Source organism: Hyperoodon ampullatus (genome assembly GCF_949752795.1).
Source record: "Hyperoodon ampullatus genome assembly, chromosome: 16".
In the NCBI taxonomy this organism is placed as follows: Eukaryota; Metazoa; Chordata; class Mammalia; order Artiodactyla; family Ziphiidae; genus Hyperoodon; species Hyperoodon ampullatus.
Window position 1 is genome coordinate 10,231,718 of NC_136929.1, and position 16,660 is coordinate 10,248,377.

The 16,660-nt window shown below is 40.5% G+C and overlaps 1 protein-coding gene across 4 annotated transcripts in view; it reads left to right on the forward strand.

The window, feature by feature from the left end:
• The window catches only part of NALCN (sodium leak channel, non-selective), a gene marked incomplete at both ends in the record, with an annotated part of 256,682 nt that overhangs the window by 121,166 nt on the left and 118,856 nt on the right, over positions 1 to 16,660 (forward strand). For all 4 annotated transcript variants that reach the window (XM_079721892.1, XM_079721889.1, XM_079721890.1 and 1 more), the window contains one exon: positions 5,742 to 5,879. In XM_079721892.1, the coding sequence (XP_079578018.1) occupies positions 5,742 to 5,879 (138 nt within the window). The remainder of the gene's footprint in view (positions 1 to 5,741; positions 5,880 to 16,660) is intronic.

Below are 16,660 nucleotides of genomic sequence, written 5' to 3' on the forward strand. Positions count from 1 at the left end.
ATGTTTACTCACCTACTTTTTTTTTTTGCGGTACGCGGGCCTCTCACTGTTGTGGCCTCTCCCGTTGCGGAGCACAGGCTCCGGACGCGCAGGCTCAGCGGCCATGGCTCACGGGCCCAGCCGCTCTGCGGCATGTGGGATCTTCCCGCACCGGGGCATGAACCCGTGTCCCCTGCATCGGCAGGCGGACTCTCAACCACTGTGCCACCAGGGAAGCCCTACTCACCTACTTTTTAAAATATGTAATTTTCTTAACCTAAATTGATATCCACACATACTAAAAACCAAAACATGCTTTGGGTCATCAAAGCGCATATATATATATATATATATATATTTTTTTTTTTTTTTTTTTTTTTTTTTTTTTGCCGTACGAGGGCTTCTCACTGTTGTGGCCCTTCCCACTGCGGAGCGCAGACTCCGGACGCGCAGGCTCAGCGGCCATGGCTCACGGGCCCAGCCGCACCGCGGCACGTGGGATCCTCCCGGTCCGGGGCACGAACCCGCGTGCCCTGCATCGGCAAGCGGACTCTCAACCACTGCGCCACCAGGAAAGCCCCCGTGATATATATTTTTTAAAGGCTAAGAACTACCTTACAAGGTCCAGACAAGAACTTTCAGCCTGTTATTTCAACATAGAAGAATATCCTTGCTTTGCTTTCACCCAACTCTAAGAAGATCTATCAGAAAGAGATTTGGTGTCCAAAATGGGGCCTTGAGAGAGAGAGAAGGATGTCCTGTCATTGAGGAACCAGCCAACTCTATGGTGTGGGCCCTCGGCGGCCCTGTTGGAAGCGTGGTCCCAAGGATGCTGTTCACCCCACCTGGGATCAGTGTTTAAGGGGTGCTAACTGGAACAGAAGAGAAGCTGTAAAAATACTTGTTTATTCCCCTTCCTCCCCATTTTGATGATCTTATTTTTATTCAAGTCTCCCAATCTCAGTTTATGGCAGGAAAGTACAGCCCCAAAACGTAAGGCCACTAAGAGGGAAACTACAATATTAGATGCTTTGGTAGGAATATTAAGGAATATTGGGGATAAACGTGGAACTGAGACCTGAACCAAGGGTGGCTTTAGCAGGGTTTCCTGGCAGATTGGACGTAGGATGTGAGGAAATGAGGAGGACCAGAGAGATGTCTGTGAGGTCATTGGCCTGAGGAACTTGAAGAATGGATTTGTCATTTTCCAAGACGGGAGGAAGTGTAGGAAGAGCAGGTTTAGGGAGGAGGGCATGAGGACTTTGCTTTGGGACATTAATGTTTGAGATCCCTGTTAGACAGACACCCAAGTGGAGATACGGAGTTGATTCTGGATGTAGGGCTGGATATACAGATGTGGGTGTCATCAGTACGTGGACCCTATTTAGAGGCATTATAATGGATGAGATCAACCAGCTAGTGAGTGTTAAGAGACAAGAAAGAGATCTGAGGACCAAGCCCCGAGGCTCTGCAACCCTTAGAGATTCGGAAATTGAGGAGAAACCAGCAAAAGATCCTGAGAAGGGCTGGTGGTGAATTGAGTGGCCCTACAGTGAGGCGCTTAGAACCTCCAGTGATCCAAGACCTTGTTCTCTGCTCTTAGATGTGTTTTCTCCTGCGTCATCCCTGGAACAGCTCACTTCCTCACACTCTGGTCTTATGGCTTTCACCCTCTAGCCTGGTTCGCGCCCTTCGCTTTGCTCCCACATACCCAGGGAATACATCACACTATGATTAGAAAGAGGTACTCATCCGGCTAATGATTTTCAAAACCTTCCTTCTCCATTCCGGGAACATCACTGCAGTCTCTTTAGTCAGTGCGTTTCTTTCCCACTTTACTTCTGTTCATTCAGAGATGTTCCTTCCTTGGAATATCAATGTGCTTATAATTACAGCTCTGACTTTGTCATGACCCCTTCTTGCTCCTACCAGACTGCATAGCCAGTCTCCATTTATTCGTTCACCTCCAGGTCCTACTGCTAACAGTGTGATTTTTCACTGTAGCTTCCACTTGAAATTCATTAGAGATTTTTTTAAACGTCTTTATTGGAGTATAATTGCTTTACAATGGTGTGTTAGTTTCTACTTTATAATTTTGCTTTATTCTTTTATATTAAGGAGTGTGTCCCTCTTGTAACATCTTCAGGGAAGTAGCATCTATACTTACCTTATAATCTTTAGAGCATCTGAAAGATTTTTAAAAGTATAGTGTTTGTTGTATTGTATAATAAATTAGGGTAAGAGTCATGGAGGTTGTTGAAAGTAGACTCAGATATTTTCATAATAATCTCTGGCTTTCTTTTCCTTATCCCTATTTATTTATTTATTTAGCACCTTTATTTGAGTATAATTGCTTTACAATGGTGTGTTAGTTTCTGCTGTATAACAAAGTGAATCAGCTATACATATACATATGTTCCCATATCTCATCCCTCTTGCATCTCCCTCCCACCCTCCCTATCCCACCCCTCTAGGTGGACACAATGCACCGAGCTGATCTCCCTGCGCTATGCGGCTGCTTCCCACTAGCTATCTGTTTTACATTTGGTAGTATATATATGTCCATGCCACTCTCTCACTTCGTCCCAGCTTACCCTTCCGCCTCCCCGTGTCCTCAAGTCCATTCTCTACGTCTGCGTCTTTATTCCTATCCTGCCCCTATGTTCTTCAGAACCATTTTTTTTTCAGATTCCATATATGTGTGTTAGCATATGGCATTTGGTTTTCTCTTTCTAACTTCCTTCACTCTGTATGACAGTCCATTAGAGATGTTTTTGATTGATTTGTTCTTCCCTGCTGGGGCAGAGTTGTTTGTTCCAGATCACGTCCTGTGCAGCTGGGCCATTCTCAGGTTAACTGCTCATCCCCGATTCAATTAGCTGCAGCCAGGCACCTGCAGCGTGAACAGAGCCTGACCTGCATAGGGGTGTTTAATATGTGATTATGTCATTAGACACAAAAAAGAAAAAGCACTTGTAAATGAAGTCTTTACCCCTATTTACATCTGTAGGATTGGACTGTGGGGGCAAAATAGCAAAAATCACAGACCTTCTGTCCCGAAAACCTACAGAAACAAATAAAACAATTATCAGCCTGGAAAAAATTATACCAGCAGTAACCACACAAAGAAAAGGCCACAATTTCATACCATTATCTTTGAATAGCAGCTAGTAGGAAAGATGGAGGGAGGAAGAGAGAGAGAGAGAATCAGAGAGAGAGGATGAACACTCCAGGCTCATGCCTGAAGCCTGTTTTCCAGAAGTTGAGAAGAAATTACATTGGAAAAGCAAATCGTAAAATATGTTCTCATCTCCCTCAATTTGAGAGCCTCAGGCTGTGGGGATGTTCAGAGCCCTGGAAAAGGCATCAAGAATCTCCCACAGGTGTAGATGTGATTGATGCACCCCATTTTACCAGAGGCAACATAAACTTGTAGGTTGCACCATTTTTATTTTCCCAGCTGGGAAGAAGGCTTGAGAGTGAAAGCAAAATGATCATAATTTCTGAAAACTAGGAATCTCCCATAATAAACAAAAATTCAGCATAGTGAAAGGATGAAGAGAAAAGAAGAAAACAGAAACCAGGAGGGAACAGGAGCCCCAAGGAGAGAGTGATGGGAGAGACCCAGCTGTCCTCTCCTGGTACCCAGAGGACCAAGACCAACAGAATCAACCTGTCTTTGCCCTCACCTGGAGTCACCGGAGTGCTAGTGATGCTGGAAGGAAGCCGGTGAATTAGAGGAAGTGAACACCTGGTGACTGATGGGCTGGCAGCAATAAAGATTTCCAGAATCTACCCACAGTGGGAAATATCTGAAGTCTGATATTACAAGCATCGCTGCCCATGGCCTCAGCTAATACTTCTCTCCCTGCAAACCCTGCTCCTCATACTGAGACAGCAAAACATAGAGAAGAAAATCTAGCTGACAAATTGAAACAGGACTCTGATAATGGGCATGAGATTCTGGGATCACTCTCTGACACTATATTAGAGGGAATAAAAGATCTAGGTGAGAAAGTTAAAAATGAAGGCTTTGCATTTGCAGCAACATGGATGGACCTAGAGATTATCATACTAAGCAAAGTAAGTGAAAGACAAATACCATATGATATCATTTATATGTGGAATCTAAGGCAGACATAGAGAACAGATGTGTGGACGCAGTGGGGGAAGGGGAGGGTAGGATGAACTGGGAGATTAGGTTTGACAAAAATACACTACCATGTGTAAAATAGATAGCTAGTGGTAACCGGCTGTATAGTGCAGGGAGCTCAGCCTGGTGGTCTGTGATGGCCTAGTTGGGTGGGACGGTGGCGGAGGGGAGGGAGGTCCAAGAGGGAGGGAATGTGTGTACGCGTATGGCTGATTCACTTTGCTGTGCGGCAGAAACTATCACAACATTGTAAAGCAATTATACGCCAATTAAAGATTAATTAATTAATTAATTAATTAAAATACAACACAAATGAACATGTCTATGAAACAAAAACAGACTCACAAATATAGAGAACAAACTTGGATGTTTGTTCTTGGATTGGGAGTTCAGGATTAGCAGATGTAAACTATCATATATAGAATGGAGAAACAACAAGGTCCTACTGTAGAGCACAGGGAACTATATTCACGTGCAGCAGAAATTAAACACAACATTGTAGATCAACCATACTTCAATAAAATTTTTTAAAAAAGACTTTGACAATCTTATCTTCAAAAAGAATGAGTCAGGTTAGGTTATCTTTAGGATCCATTTTGCCTCTAAGATACTATCAGTGTAACAGAGCTTTTATCTTGGGCTCAGTCCATCTTTGTATTATCCTGGACCTTATTTCTTGGAATCCCAATATGTGAGAATTCAATTTATGTCTTCCATTATACTAAAGTCTGTAAAGATTTTTTTAGAGTCACTAGATTCCAATTGTCAACTTTCCCCAGCGTCATCATAGGTTCTCATTAAGAAACATTTATTGACCACTAGTGTGTACAAGATATATGAGTCAATTATGGATATATATATTTAATGAGAAAAACATGTAGGAATGAAACTACCCAAAGATCTTTGCGGAGAGAGAATGAGTCTTTTAGCTAGGCTGGCTTTTGTTGGAATGCTCTAGTTTTAATTATTTTATTTATTTTATTTTATTTTTGATCTTGGGGTTTCTTCTATGGTCTTGACTCTGTCTTGAAAATTTTTTTTTGAATCATGAAAAATGTGATCATCTTTATTAAGTTGCTTAGCATGGCCATATCATTTAGAAAAATTTCTTTTTTAAAGAGTCTCATGTTTTTAATATAACTGAAATAATTTGATAGATGGATACTATAAAAGTAAAATTAATGTTATTATTCTCATTTGCCTTTAGACAATCAACTGTAATTCACTATAAAAATAAGTTGTGCTTAACAGCAAAAAAAAAAAAAATACAGTAATCCGTTGGAAATGTTAGTTAGCTTGCTAAAAGGGAAAAACAAGAAAGGCAATAAACAAAGGTTCCTGAATTTTGTTCTGATTTGATCAGCAGTATTTACCACCAACAAAGCTAATTTTAATTCAGAGTAATTGTTTTAGTTTTCCACATTGAATAGCTAGATATCAGGCTTTTAGAATCTTTGTTCTTAGCCCTTTCCTGTCTGTCGAATGAAGGCTGTTCTTTCCCTGCTGAATCAATAACATTGAAATCAAAGTCCTCAACACCATATACTAATTCTAAGTTGCATGTAAGCCCAAAGCTAGTGTTTAATACTTCCATTCTTTTCCTCTGTAGGCATTTATGTCCATGTTCCAGATCCTTACCCAGGAAGGATGGGTTGACGTCATGGACCAAACGCTAAATGCTGTGGGACACATGTGGGCACCAGTGGTCGCCATCTACTTCATTCTGTATCACCTCTTCGCCACTCTGGTGAGTTTAGCATTTCTTTTCAATTATGTCTTACAATTCATAACGGGATGAACATCAACAGATTTTTGGCCTATTGTCAATTTCAGAATCAGAACCAGAGAACCAAGGTAGAGTAGTCCCGTTGGATGAGGTCCCTTCCATTCTAAATGTATATGAGTCAAAGAACTACTTGAGGAACTAGATTTCAGATCTAAGTAAGAAGTTGTCTCCATCAAGGTCAAGTGGTTTACATGAGGGAAAACAAGATAAAACAAAATGGACATCCCACATCCATGTACTGACTTATCCATCTCTAGGCATTCAAACCCTCAGCAATCTAAGGATCAAACCAGAACTACATTATTATTATTTTTTTATCATACAGAGACACTCTCTTCAGGTTCACTGCATCCTCCTCACAGCTATAATGAAACTGAAAACAGAAGCTAGAGACATCAGGGTGCAGTCAGTTAGAAACTAGCTCAGTGTTACTACACTTTGTATGACTAAAAGAAACACATGGGGAAAAATAAAACACATGGCTGCAAATATTGTAAAAAGCGTGATAAAAACTGAATACCAAAATCCAGGAAAAATTTTCCTCTGTCACACAGACTTTTCTCTTCGATGTATTTCTATTAAAAAGAAAGGAAAAAGTTATGAAATATGGCCGATGACATACTAAGGGATGTAATTCTTAGGTCTTTCTAATGCCAAATGTACATCTCCATATAATAAATTTGTACATATTTAAGAACCAAATTTAATCTCTAATATTATGCTAAGAGTTCCAAGGTAAGGAGCCAGAATGTTACCCTTCATCAGGAACACAGGAAATAAAAACTGCTACTCTTTATTGGGTGGCAAAATTCTTTATAATTTTATTCTTAATATCTGGAACAACAAAGTTAGGTCACATTCCCACATTACAGATGATGAAACTGAGGAGTTAATTTGCCCAGTGTCACAAAGAGTGTAAATGTTAGAGCCAGAACATTCCCAAGTCTGCCTGGTCTCAAAGCCCGGGGTCTTGCAACTATTTATTGCTGCTTCCCTAGATTCTGAAGCTTGTCATTGTCACTGAAAATGTCTGCAGCAAATCAAACCTCTGCCTAAGTCACTAAGATAAAGCAAATTACATACAACCTCTAAGGTCCCTTCCAAATCGAAATGTCTATGAATCAAATAAGTGCTGGAGAAACTACATGCGTTAAACTAGAGGTCACATTTGCTATAGGCAGAGACCTTCAAAATGATAACATGTCCTTGAAAAGGTGTATGAGGATACATTGTTATGTGGCGGAAGGTCCTGGGCTCAAATAGTGGAATCACGTAGAAATAGTTTTGGCATTTTTTACATGGGGTGACTTTAAAAATATTCACAAAAGGAAAGAACACTGAGCAGTGGGAATGGAGGTCTGGCTTCTAAAGATGAATCTGGCTGCACTGGTGTTGGCAGGCACTTGGCCCTAAGGTCTTTGCATCCTCCCTGACAGGACGTCTAATCTGTGTCATTCACTTATTCATTTATTTATTCATGAATTCAACTAATGTTTATTAAGCACCTACTATGTGTTTAAGACTATGGAATACCTTGGAGACTATTGATCATGGGTTAAATGCAGGATAGATGGTTGAAATCATCTACGTATGGGAATAGTCTGTCTAATTGTTGTTCTTTTAAAACAATATAATCTTCTGCGCTCCCCACTGCAGATTTTTCACACTGAAAGGTTTGATTCTTAAGTCAGAGACTAACACAATATGTAAGCAGGAAGAAAAATGATCTAGCCTAGTAAATGATTTAGCAAAGTAATTTTTTTTCAAGTGGATTTCTACAGGGATCACTAATATAATGAAATAAAATATTAAATCTGGTAAAAGACTTCTTGGGCATTCTGAATTTTCCTTATTGGGCCAAAAACATGGCATTGATTTTGGAACACTGAAGCACTTGCAAGGACTGCTGAGATTCACTTGAGCCTTCAGGAATCTACAGAGAACAGCTTGAAAACCCATATCTAATTACACACCTTCATTCTACTGATTTAAGTGTCTGCCCAAAACTCTCATTGTACAGTAATTTTTTTCATTGTCATTTTCAAAAAGTAGTTCTAAAACTGACAATTGAAATCGTTTGTTCTTTTGATCATAATTTTTTCAAATCTGTAAAGCAGTTGAGAATTGAAAAGTCTACATGTCAATGAGGGCAGTCTGGTAAATATGGTGGAGTACAAGACTACTGACTTGAAGTCCAAAAACCTGGATTCAGGATCTCTCTCTGCTGGTCCCTAGATGTGACTTTGGGAGAATCAGACCACTTCTCTGATCTCTGTGTTGTGTTATATCTGAAAGTGAGAATAATAAGGCCCAACACACCTACTTTCCAAGGTTGCCATGTACATGTGAGGTGAACTTGTATTTTTGAGGATGTTTTAGCCATGGTGTAAGAGGATGATCGTAACTCTCACCAACACTGAGTCCCTTCAAGTTTAAATAAGACAATATGAGCATTTCAAGCTATATATTAATAAATGCTAAAATGTTATTGTTATTTCCAATGTTTTTAATTTATAGAAGTAAAGTATTATTGATCAGTTTAAAGTATCACTTATGCCCAAGTCCGTCTCTCTTTTCATCTTTCCCCACGCCCCTTCTCCCAGACAATGACTATGATGAATTGGATACGAATCTGTCTTCCAGTTTTTAAATCATATTATACTAAATTTAGCATACTATCAACTCTGAAAAGACTCATTTTTGTGTAACATTAACAAAAAAAAAACAGCAGTTAAACTATACACATAGATTGTAAGGTGCGTCCCAATTTCATATTGTTAAAATGTGAAGATAAATGTACACCTTAAAATCAATGGATTACAGTAGTTTCCCACACATATATGTATCCATTAAAAATATAGAATGTTTTTAATTTAAGGTTATCACCTACAGACATTTTATACCCTTAGTTTTTAAGATCAATATTATTTTTCAGTTTGAGAGTGCTGCTCCAGTGCACTGACGGGCATCCTGGGGGAGATGGGAGATGCCTGGTGTGCACACTTCTCCTGCTGTTATGACCCCACTCCATGCTGAGGCCAGCTTACCTTTCATCATGTGTTTCCCTCCTTACAAATCATTAGGAGTAGCAATTTTCAGAATAAATAGGATCAAACTCTACATATATTCTCAGTTGAGTTTTTAACCAAGTATTGTTTTTGAAATCTTTTCATCTTAATACACATAAAGCTAATTCAGTCATTAATATAGAGAGTGATATAGTAGTCCGTTGACTGAATATGCCATATTTGCTTCTCAATTCCCTTCCTGGTAGATATTTAGGTTGTTTTCCAATGTTTTGCTCTTATACTGTTGCAACTAATACGTTCGTACTTTGTGTCCAGTTGTGTGAGAGTTTCTTTAGGGTATATGCCAGAAAGTATCAAAAGAATCCAGGATCCTGGATGCTGCCCAAATGGCTCCATTGCACAGGTCTGCAAACCCACACACCAAACCTGGTCCACAGGCTTTATTTCTACAGCTTGTGAGCTAAGAATGGCTTGTGCATTTTATTTTTTTTTAATTTATTTTTATTTATTTTTGGCTGTGTTGGGTCTTCATTGCAGTGGCTTCTCTTGTTGCAGAGCACAGGCTCTAGGCACGGGGGCTTCAGGAACTGCAGAGCGCAGGCTCAGTAGTCGTGGCACATGGGCTCAGCAGTGGTGGTTCGGAGGCTCTGGAGCGCAGGCTCAGTAGTTGTGGCACATGGGCTTAGTTGCTCCGCAGCATGTGGGATCTTCCCAGACCAGGGCTCAAACCCGTGTCCCCTGCATTGGCAGGCAGATTCTTAACCGCTGTGCCACCAGGGAAGCCCAGTTTGTGCATTTTAAATGGTTGTGTAGGTCCATACGCAATATCCTCAGTGTTGCCTCTTGGCCCTCAAAGCCTAACGTATTTGCTATCTGGAACTTTAATTTGCAGACCCCCGTTCTACAGGCAAACTGCACTAATTTGCAGTCCCACATTCAGTGGTTGAGAATTCCTGTGTTCTTACATTCTCATGTATACTGGATATTGTTAGACTTTTAAGATTTTGACAGTCTTGTGAGTTGAATGGTGATATCTCTTTGCCTTAACTTGCGTTTTGGGGGTTTCCATGGTTATTAATAAGGGAGAACCTCTTAGTATGTTTATTGGCTGTCTTCTTTGTGACTCACCCAATCGTGTGCTTTCTCTCTTTTCCTAAAAGCTAGTTTGTCTTTCTTAAATTCGTTGTTGGAGTGCTACACAGATTCTGGATATTATCCATTAACTACTATATATGTCGCAAATATCCTCTCTCAGGTAATATTTTGTTACTCCAATTTGTCTGTGATGGCTTTTGACATTATATTTTGATGTGGTCAGAACTATCGGTTTTTCACTTACGGTCAACATTTAATTTGGACTCATGTTTAAGAAATTCTTTCCCACCCTGAAGTAATAAAAATATTCTCCCCTATCTTCTTATAATTATTTTAAATTTTTGCCTTTCATCTTTAGATCTTTAACCCATCTCAACTTACTGTTTATATCTAGTATAAGTTGGATGAAATGCATTATTTAAACAAAACAAATCAATTTTTCTCATCCAGATTTATGTGACATTTTTAAAACTTTGAGATGTGTGGTTGGTTTCATCTACAAAGCAAAGAGGTCGATTTAGATTTTCTAATTTATAAATATTTTTTTTAAATGAGAAGTAATTAATTCAGTGAAAGAAAACACTATAACTAAATTTTCAAAACTGAAAGTGTTACTTCCGTACTACCCAAAAAGTCTAGGGACTGAAGTCACTTCCCCAGGTCACTGGAGATTTTGCTTAAACATTATCGACAATTGCTTTATTATCCTGTATGTCCTCAGACTGTCAGTCACTATCATGAGCTCTATCAAGTTAGCCTAATTCGATTCAGCACAGTTTTACTGAATCTCAACTACTCTGCATAAGTACTAACCTATGTGTAAGTACTAACCTACATCCTGGCCATAGTGGGAAAGGGCTTGATCTCTGTCCTCTCTGACCTAAACCAGTACGGAAGTTGGACTAGTAAACACAAACACACAGATAAAAGCTGTGATTCGGGCTTCCCTGGTGGCGCAGTGGTTGGGAGTCCGCCTGCCAATGCAGGGGACACAGGTTCGTGCCCTGGTCCGGGAGGATCCCACATGCCGCGGAGCGGCTGGGCCCGTGAGCCATGGCCGCTGGGCCTGCGCGTCCAGAGCCTGTGCTCCGCAACGGGAGAGGCCACAACAGTGAGAGGCCCGCGTACCGCAAAAAAAAAAAAAAAAAGCTGTGATTCAAGACCTAATGATACAAGTGATAAGAGGCAGGAGGGCAGCTGTTGCTTGCTGTGTGATCGATGCACATGATAAGCATTTGCTGCCCAATCATTCCAGGTCAACCCGATCTGGAATTCTTAAAATATTGGCAGTAAAACAGCTGGAGATGATTTGTGGACCAACATACAAATGTGTGTGAAGGTGATAAGCCTGTGTTACATATGCATCGCATAACCTTCAAAACTGAACATTTAGAAGTTAAAATCTCTATTCCATAAGTCTGTCTTTAGGCTTGGATTTAGCTTAAAAGGAGCATTTTTGTTAAATGTATGAGTTTTTTATTTTCTTGTAAAATACTACAAAGGATTTTAACCCAAATTGGAAAAAATTTTTAAAGGTCCACATAAATATACAAGCTCTGATTTGATTTTTATCCATGCTGGCCGGTGGTGCCACACAACCTGGGGAGCTCCTGATTGAGTCTTCTCAGGGACAAACAGGCATGTGCCAAGCAGAAAAAAACAAAAAATGTTCGGCTGCAGTTTGTTCTGGAATAAGAAACAGCAGGCCATTCCATCGCCCCCTGGGGCCACCAATTTGTCAGCCCACAATGAAAATCAGGCTTAAGTGTATAGCAAATGCATATTTATAACCATTATCTACTGTTCCTTTAAAATGTCTCTCTCATTCGCCAGGTATATATTCTGTATTTCTGTCCTGACCGATTGCAGTTTTGCCAAATGCTTATGAAATCCATCTTTTCCCCCACTTTTGCCAATGATTTGGGGATAAGAAGGATAAAGACAAGCAGTTGAAAGACTCTTTTTTTTTTTTCAGTGTTTTCCCCTTTATTATTGTTTCAAAGGAAAGCCCTGTGATGGGAATACTGAAAGAGAGAAAATGTAATTAAGCACTCATTGTGTATAGTCTTTTTGTTACCTTTGAAGTGCTTACATTAACACAGCAATCTCTTGATTTTGCTTCTGTAGCAGCAGCTTTCAGAAAATAGTCGTATTTTGGTGACAAAAATGGGCATTCCAGAGTGTAAATTAAATAACTTGATTTTATAGAATTCATTTAAAAGTGCCTCTGTGGTGAGCATTTCCCATTTTACATTGCTCTGATTACACTTGACTTTTTGTTGACCTATATGAAAAATGAAATTGTTTCCAACTACCGCCTGCAAGACAGCTCAGGAGAGTGTGATTATAAATGGTAAAAAGGAAAAGAAAAACCACGAGATGATGAGGTGTTGACCAGATTCCTGCTGTGCTTCTACTGTATCCTTGAAAATAATGTTAAAAATAGAAATTATTAATAAAGTTCACAGTAGAGAAAGAACTAAGATTAAAGGTGACATTTCAGTTAAAGGGCTATCTTTAAGCTATATAAAAAGGAAAAGAAAATAATAAGAGGAAACTTTAGATAAGAAATGGAAATGACAAAGGAAAGATGGATAGGGTAGGTGCAGAACTATATGCAGAGTTGGAGAGAATGCAGAACAGGATTGGAAGCTACAGAGATAGAAATTCTCAATCAAGAAGACCCATTCTAAGACAGTAAAGCCACCCTCTTGAGAAAATACACCATAACTTTCAGCAGCCTGAATCATGCTAACCTAGCCTCTCCCTTCAGTAGAGAGAATGAGAAAACCCTTGTGTGTTGCACAGAGGGGTTGTGTCACAACAAAATTGGAGGAAATAATGATGCTGGGGAACACACTGCTTCAGTCATTTATTGAATTTCATTGAAATGCATTATGGTTCAATGGAAGAAAACCAAGTTAATTATCTGTGGTTAGAGGTATCAAACTTAAACATAGCAAATATGTTAGCTCAGGTGAATCTGGCTTTTTCAGGAGTGAGAGGAGGAGTTAGAGGAGAAGAGGTCGTGAGGAATCACAATGGCGGAACGCCTCCTGCCACGTGCGGCGGGAGCCATATTGAACCTGGAGACATTGGGTTTGAAACCCACTAAGCTGGAAGGTCAGCACCCCACCAAGCAGTAGCTACCCCATTCATAAAAATTCTAGGAAGGAGACTTGCCAGGCTTGCAGAGATCTGATGTCCCACACCAAATGCATTGCCAATGCCAAAAATATCTTGAGAATGGGTGTGTAATCTGAGAAAAATAAAGAATTAGATACCTGGACTATTTTAATAGCTATTCTCGACTTTTTCATTGAAATCGGTGATTCATAATGTATCAATATTGATCACAAAATAAGGAAGTGGATGTATTACATCCATTGTATATTGCATGATAGAGCAAATACACGTGTTGCATATTAATATAATGCAGTGTTATAGATCTGCTAAAAGTGGCGAGTAGCCAGTGCATGAAAATATAAATATGAATTTCTTGTTTGAAAGCATTGCACATACTAAATACCGCTGTGTTGAGAGTATATGTGTGCTTTATTTAACAAAGCTCAAGAGGAAATGAAAGGATATATCATTAGCCATTTTTCCCCTGAAATTACATCTTTTAGAAAAAATAGTGATTTAGAATTCCACGCCCCATTATAAATTTAAATATTATATAAATTATGAAAGATAAACAATGCACACAACAGGTTGACTGTGTAATTTAGAACCAGCAAAGTGTAAAGGTAAAAGGGTTTCATGCAAATGATGAAGCTCTTGTGATTCAATGTGACAAATACCTGTAAAAATTCTTTTGTTATATCAGTAGCATTTAATATAAAACTGCGAACCTCACTTAATGGCTGTGAAAAGCCTTTTGGCACAGTACGGATGGTACTGGTAGTAGGCAGACATTGGCTGAAAATAAGACTCAGACATCAACGTAATGGGTTCAGGTTAATGAGCATTACCTCAGCTTTCTATAAAAACAGAACAAACGGGGGCTTCCCTGGTGGCACAGTGGTTGGGAGTCCGCCTGCCAATGCAGGGGACACGGGTTCGTGCCCCGGTCCGGGAAGATCCCACATGCCGTGGAGCGGCTGGGCCCGTGAGCCACGGCCACTGAGCCTGCGCGTCCAGAGCCTGTGCTCCGCAGTGGCAGAGGCCACAGCAGTGAGAGGCCCGCGTACCGCAAAAAAAACAGAACAAACAACAGCAACAACAAAAAGCAACACTGAGATGACTGAGGAATAGTTCTTGCTTTCAGAATTAGGATCTGTCCCCCACTCCCATTAATTTGGGGGATGGGGGGATAAATGGCTGACACCCAAGTCAGCCTGCAAGCTCAAGTCCAAGTCCGCACAGCACTCGGTTTGTAGGAAAATAATGTCTCGCTGACAATGTAAATTAAATACGATGGAAACCAAGCTGCCACCCTCCCTTCACTTCTGTTTCTTTATCACGGTGGTTATTGCCACCTTATTAGAGTCTGAGAAAAAAACTACAAAGTAATTCTCACCTCCTGGCAATCAGCTGCAGACCTAGCCTCTCCGGCATCTTCTATTTCCACTCCAGAGAGATGTCAAAGCCAGACCCCAAGTGCCAAGTCCTCACCTTAGCACAGGGCCCTACTCATCAGGAACACGGTGACAAGGATCCATAAACGTCTGTGTCCACACAGAGTTTCAAGGAAACTTGAACTCAACACACATTTTTAAATACGGTTTCTGTTTCTGCCATCACGTCTTCATGTTAACTAAGCAGGAAAGGCTGAACGTTCAGATAGTGAATGAACCTAGGTTTAATGAAGTTTAAAGCAGACTTTAAACTTTCTCATATATTGTGCTTAAATTTGTTACCAAAACCCACCCCAAGAGCTTGTCTCGACGCTGTTAACAAGGGGCTTTCTACCTGCAAAGCCCCTTCAGCAAAGTGCTTCCTTTTTGAGGCTTGCCTTCTCTCTACCATGAAAATCAAACTCTTATCTCCATGAAAAAGAATGTGCAGCTAGAATCCCCCATCTATGTCTCTGTCCTTCTGCCCTGAGGGTAGCTTTTCCCTCTTTCCTCCAAAAAGGAGGTATAAAATGTACTGTTTTTTAAATTAAGGTAACAAAACATTACGTATTTAATAACTTTTGTCAAACTGCACTTAACAGTATCCCGTTACTATTTCAATGAGCGAGCTTAAACTAACTGCATTACCTGCATAAAAAACCAGAACATCTGAAAGGAAAATTTTAACAGAGAAGAAAAGAATGCCATCACTCTGTGATTATTACAACCTCCCTCTCACACCTCCCGACCTCCCTTGGTGGCATTTGGGCAAACTGCCAGCCCCCAGGCCTACCTCTCAGTCTCCCTCAGCCTCCCTCCAGGCACCCATGCTCTGGCCCTACTCACCTGCTCACCAGGTCCCTGGTTAGCCCCATACTCCCAAGGCCCTGTCTTCCCTCATGCCACCTGGAAAGACTTTCTCACAGCTCCCTTCCTGCCAAAATCCTCCTGCTCCTTGGTATCTTACTGTCCTGGTAGCACCTGGCTGGACTCAGGATCAGACCCTCATGATCTTAAACCCTTTCTGTTGTTTTAAGTCACAAAGCTAGTGCAATTTGTTGCAGGAGCCCCAGGAAACTAAAACAAGGGGTGTCACCGAGAACCAGAGATCTTAGCAGGAGCTGCAGGGACTGAGGTGGTGATCAATTCAGCAGAGAGAAAGCCCAGTGTCCCCCAAATAAGCGCCATCACTACCCCTGATGGGGGACAGAGGACCAGTCACATGGCCACAGTGGACCAGAGGCCAATGACAATCACATCTTTGACTTTAAACCAGACCTACAAAGAAAAGGAGCATTTATTCAAATGTAACTAAGTTTTAAAGGACAAAATTGGATTCATGTAGCAAGATTCGGTTTTCAGCCATCAACACAAATAGAGGGCTTATGGACTAAATTCAACTGATGTGTAAAAATATGAAGAAAACTGTTTTAGCATCGCATATCTAAGTTTACGTCTGTGTATTTTCATATAGACTATACCACACACCAGGGTTCTTGCGGGAGTATTAAATGGAAAAATACTATAGCTGCAATTTGTCAAGCTATTATTATTCTAGCCATTATATTTTACAAATGAGAGCACTGAAATTCACGGTGGGCTAGTGGTTGCCACGTAGCTCGTGACTGTCAGAGCCTATTTGCCGGCCAAGGTCTCCAACCACATTGCTCTTTTCCACCAGGCTGCCACCCCACGTCTGCTTAATTCGATTGTGAGCTTCGTAGCAGTGAGCACGGTATTGCATTTATGTTCCTGACCAGGCAGTGTCTGACACAGTGACAGAGTCCAATTTAATCGAATAGCATCACCTTGCTGTGGTTAAGTAGCCTGCCATCTGTCTGGTGTTGGGAAAATAATTAAAAATAAAATCTCCTGACAATCCAGAAAACCTCCACCAAGGTAGACAAGAAAGAAAACAGTTTTATTATTGAATAGCACTGAACCAGACTGTGATGGGCATCACGGGCAATCCACCAAAGTGACCGCAAAGACAGAAAGCCGTGTCACCCTTTGATACACATCCCCATATCACATCCATTGTCTCAGGATGAAAACAAGT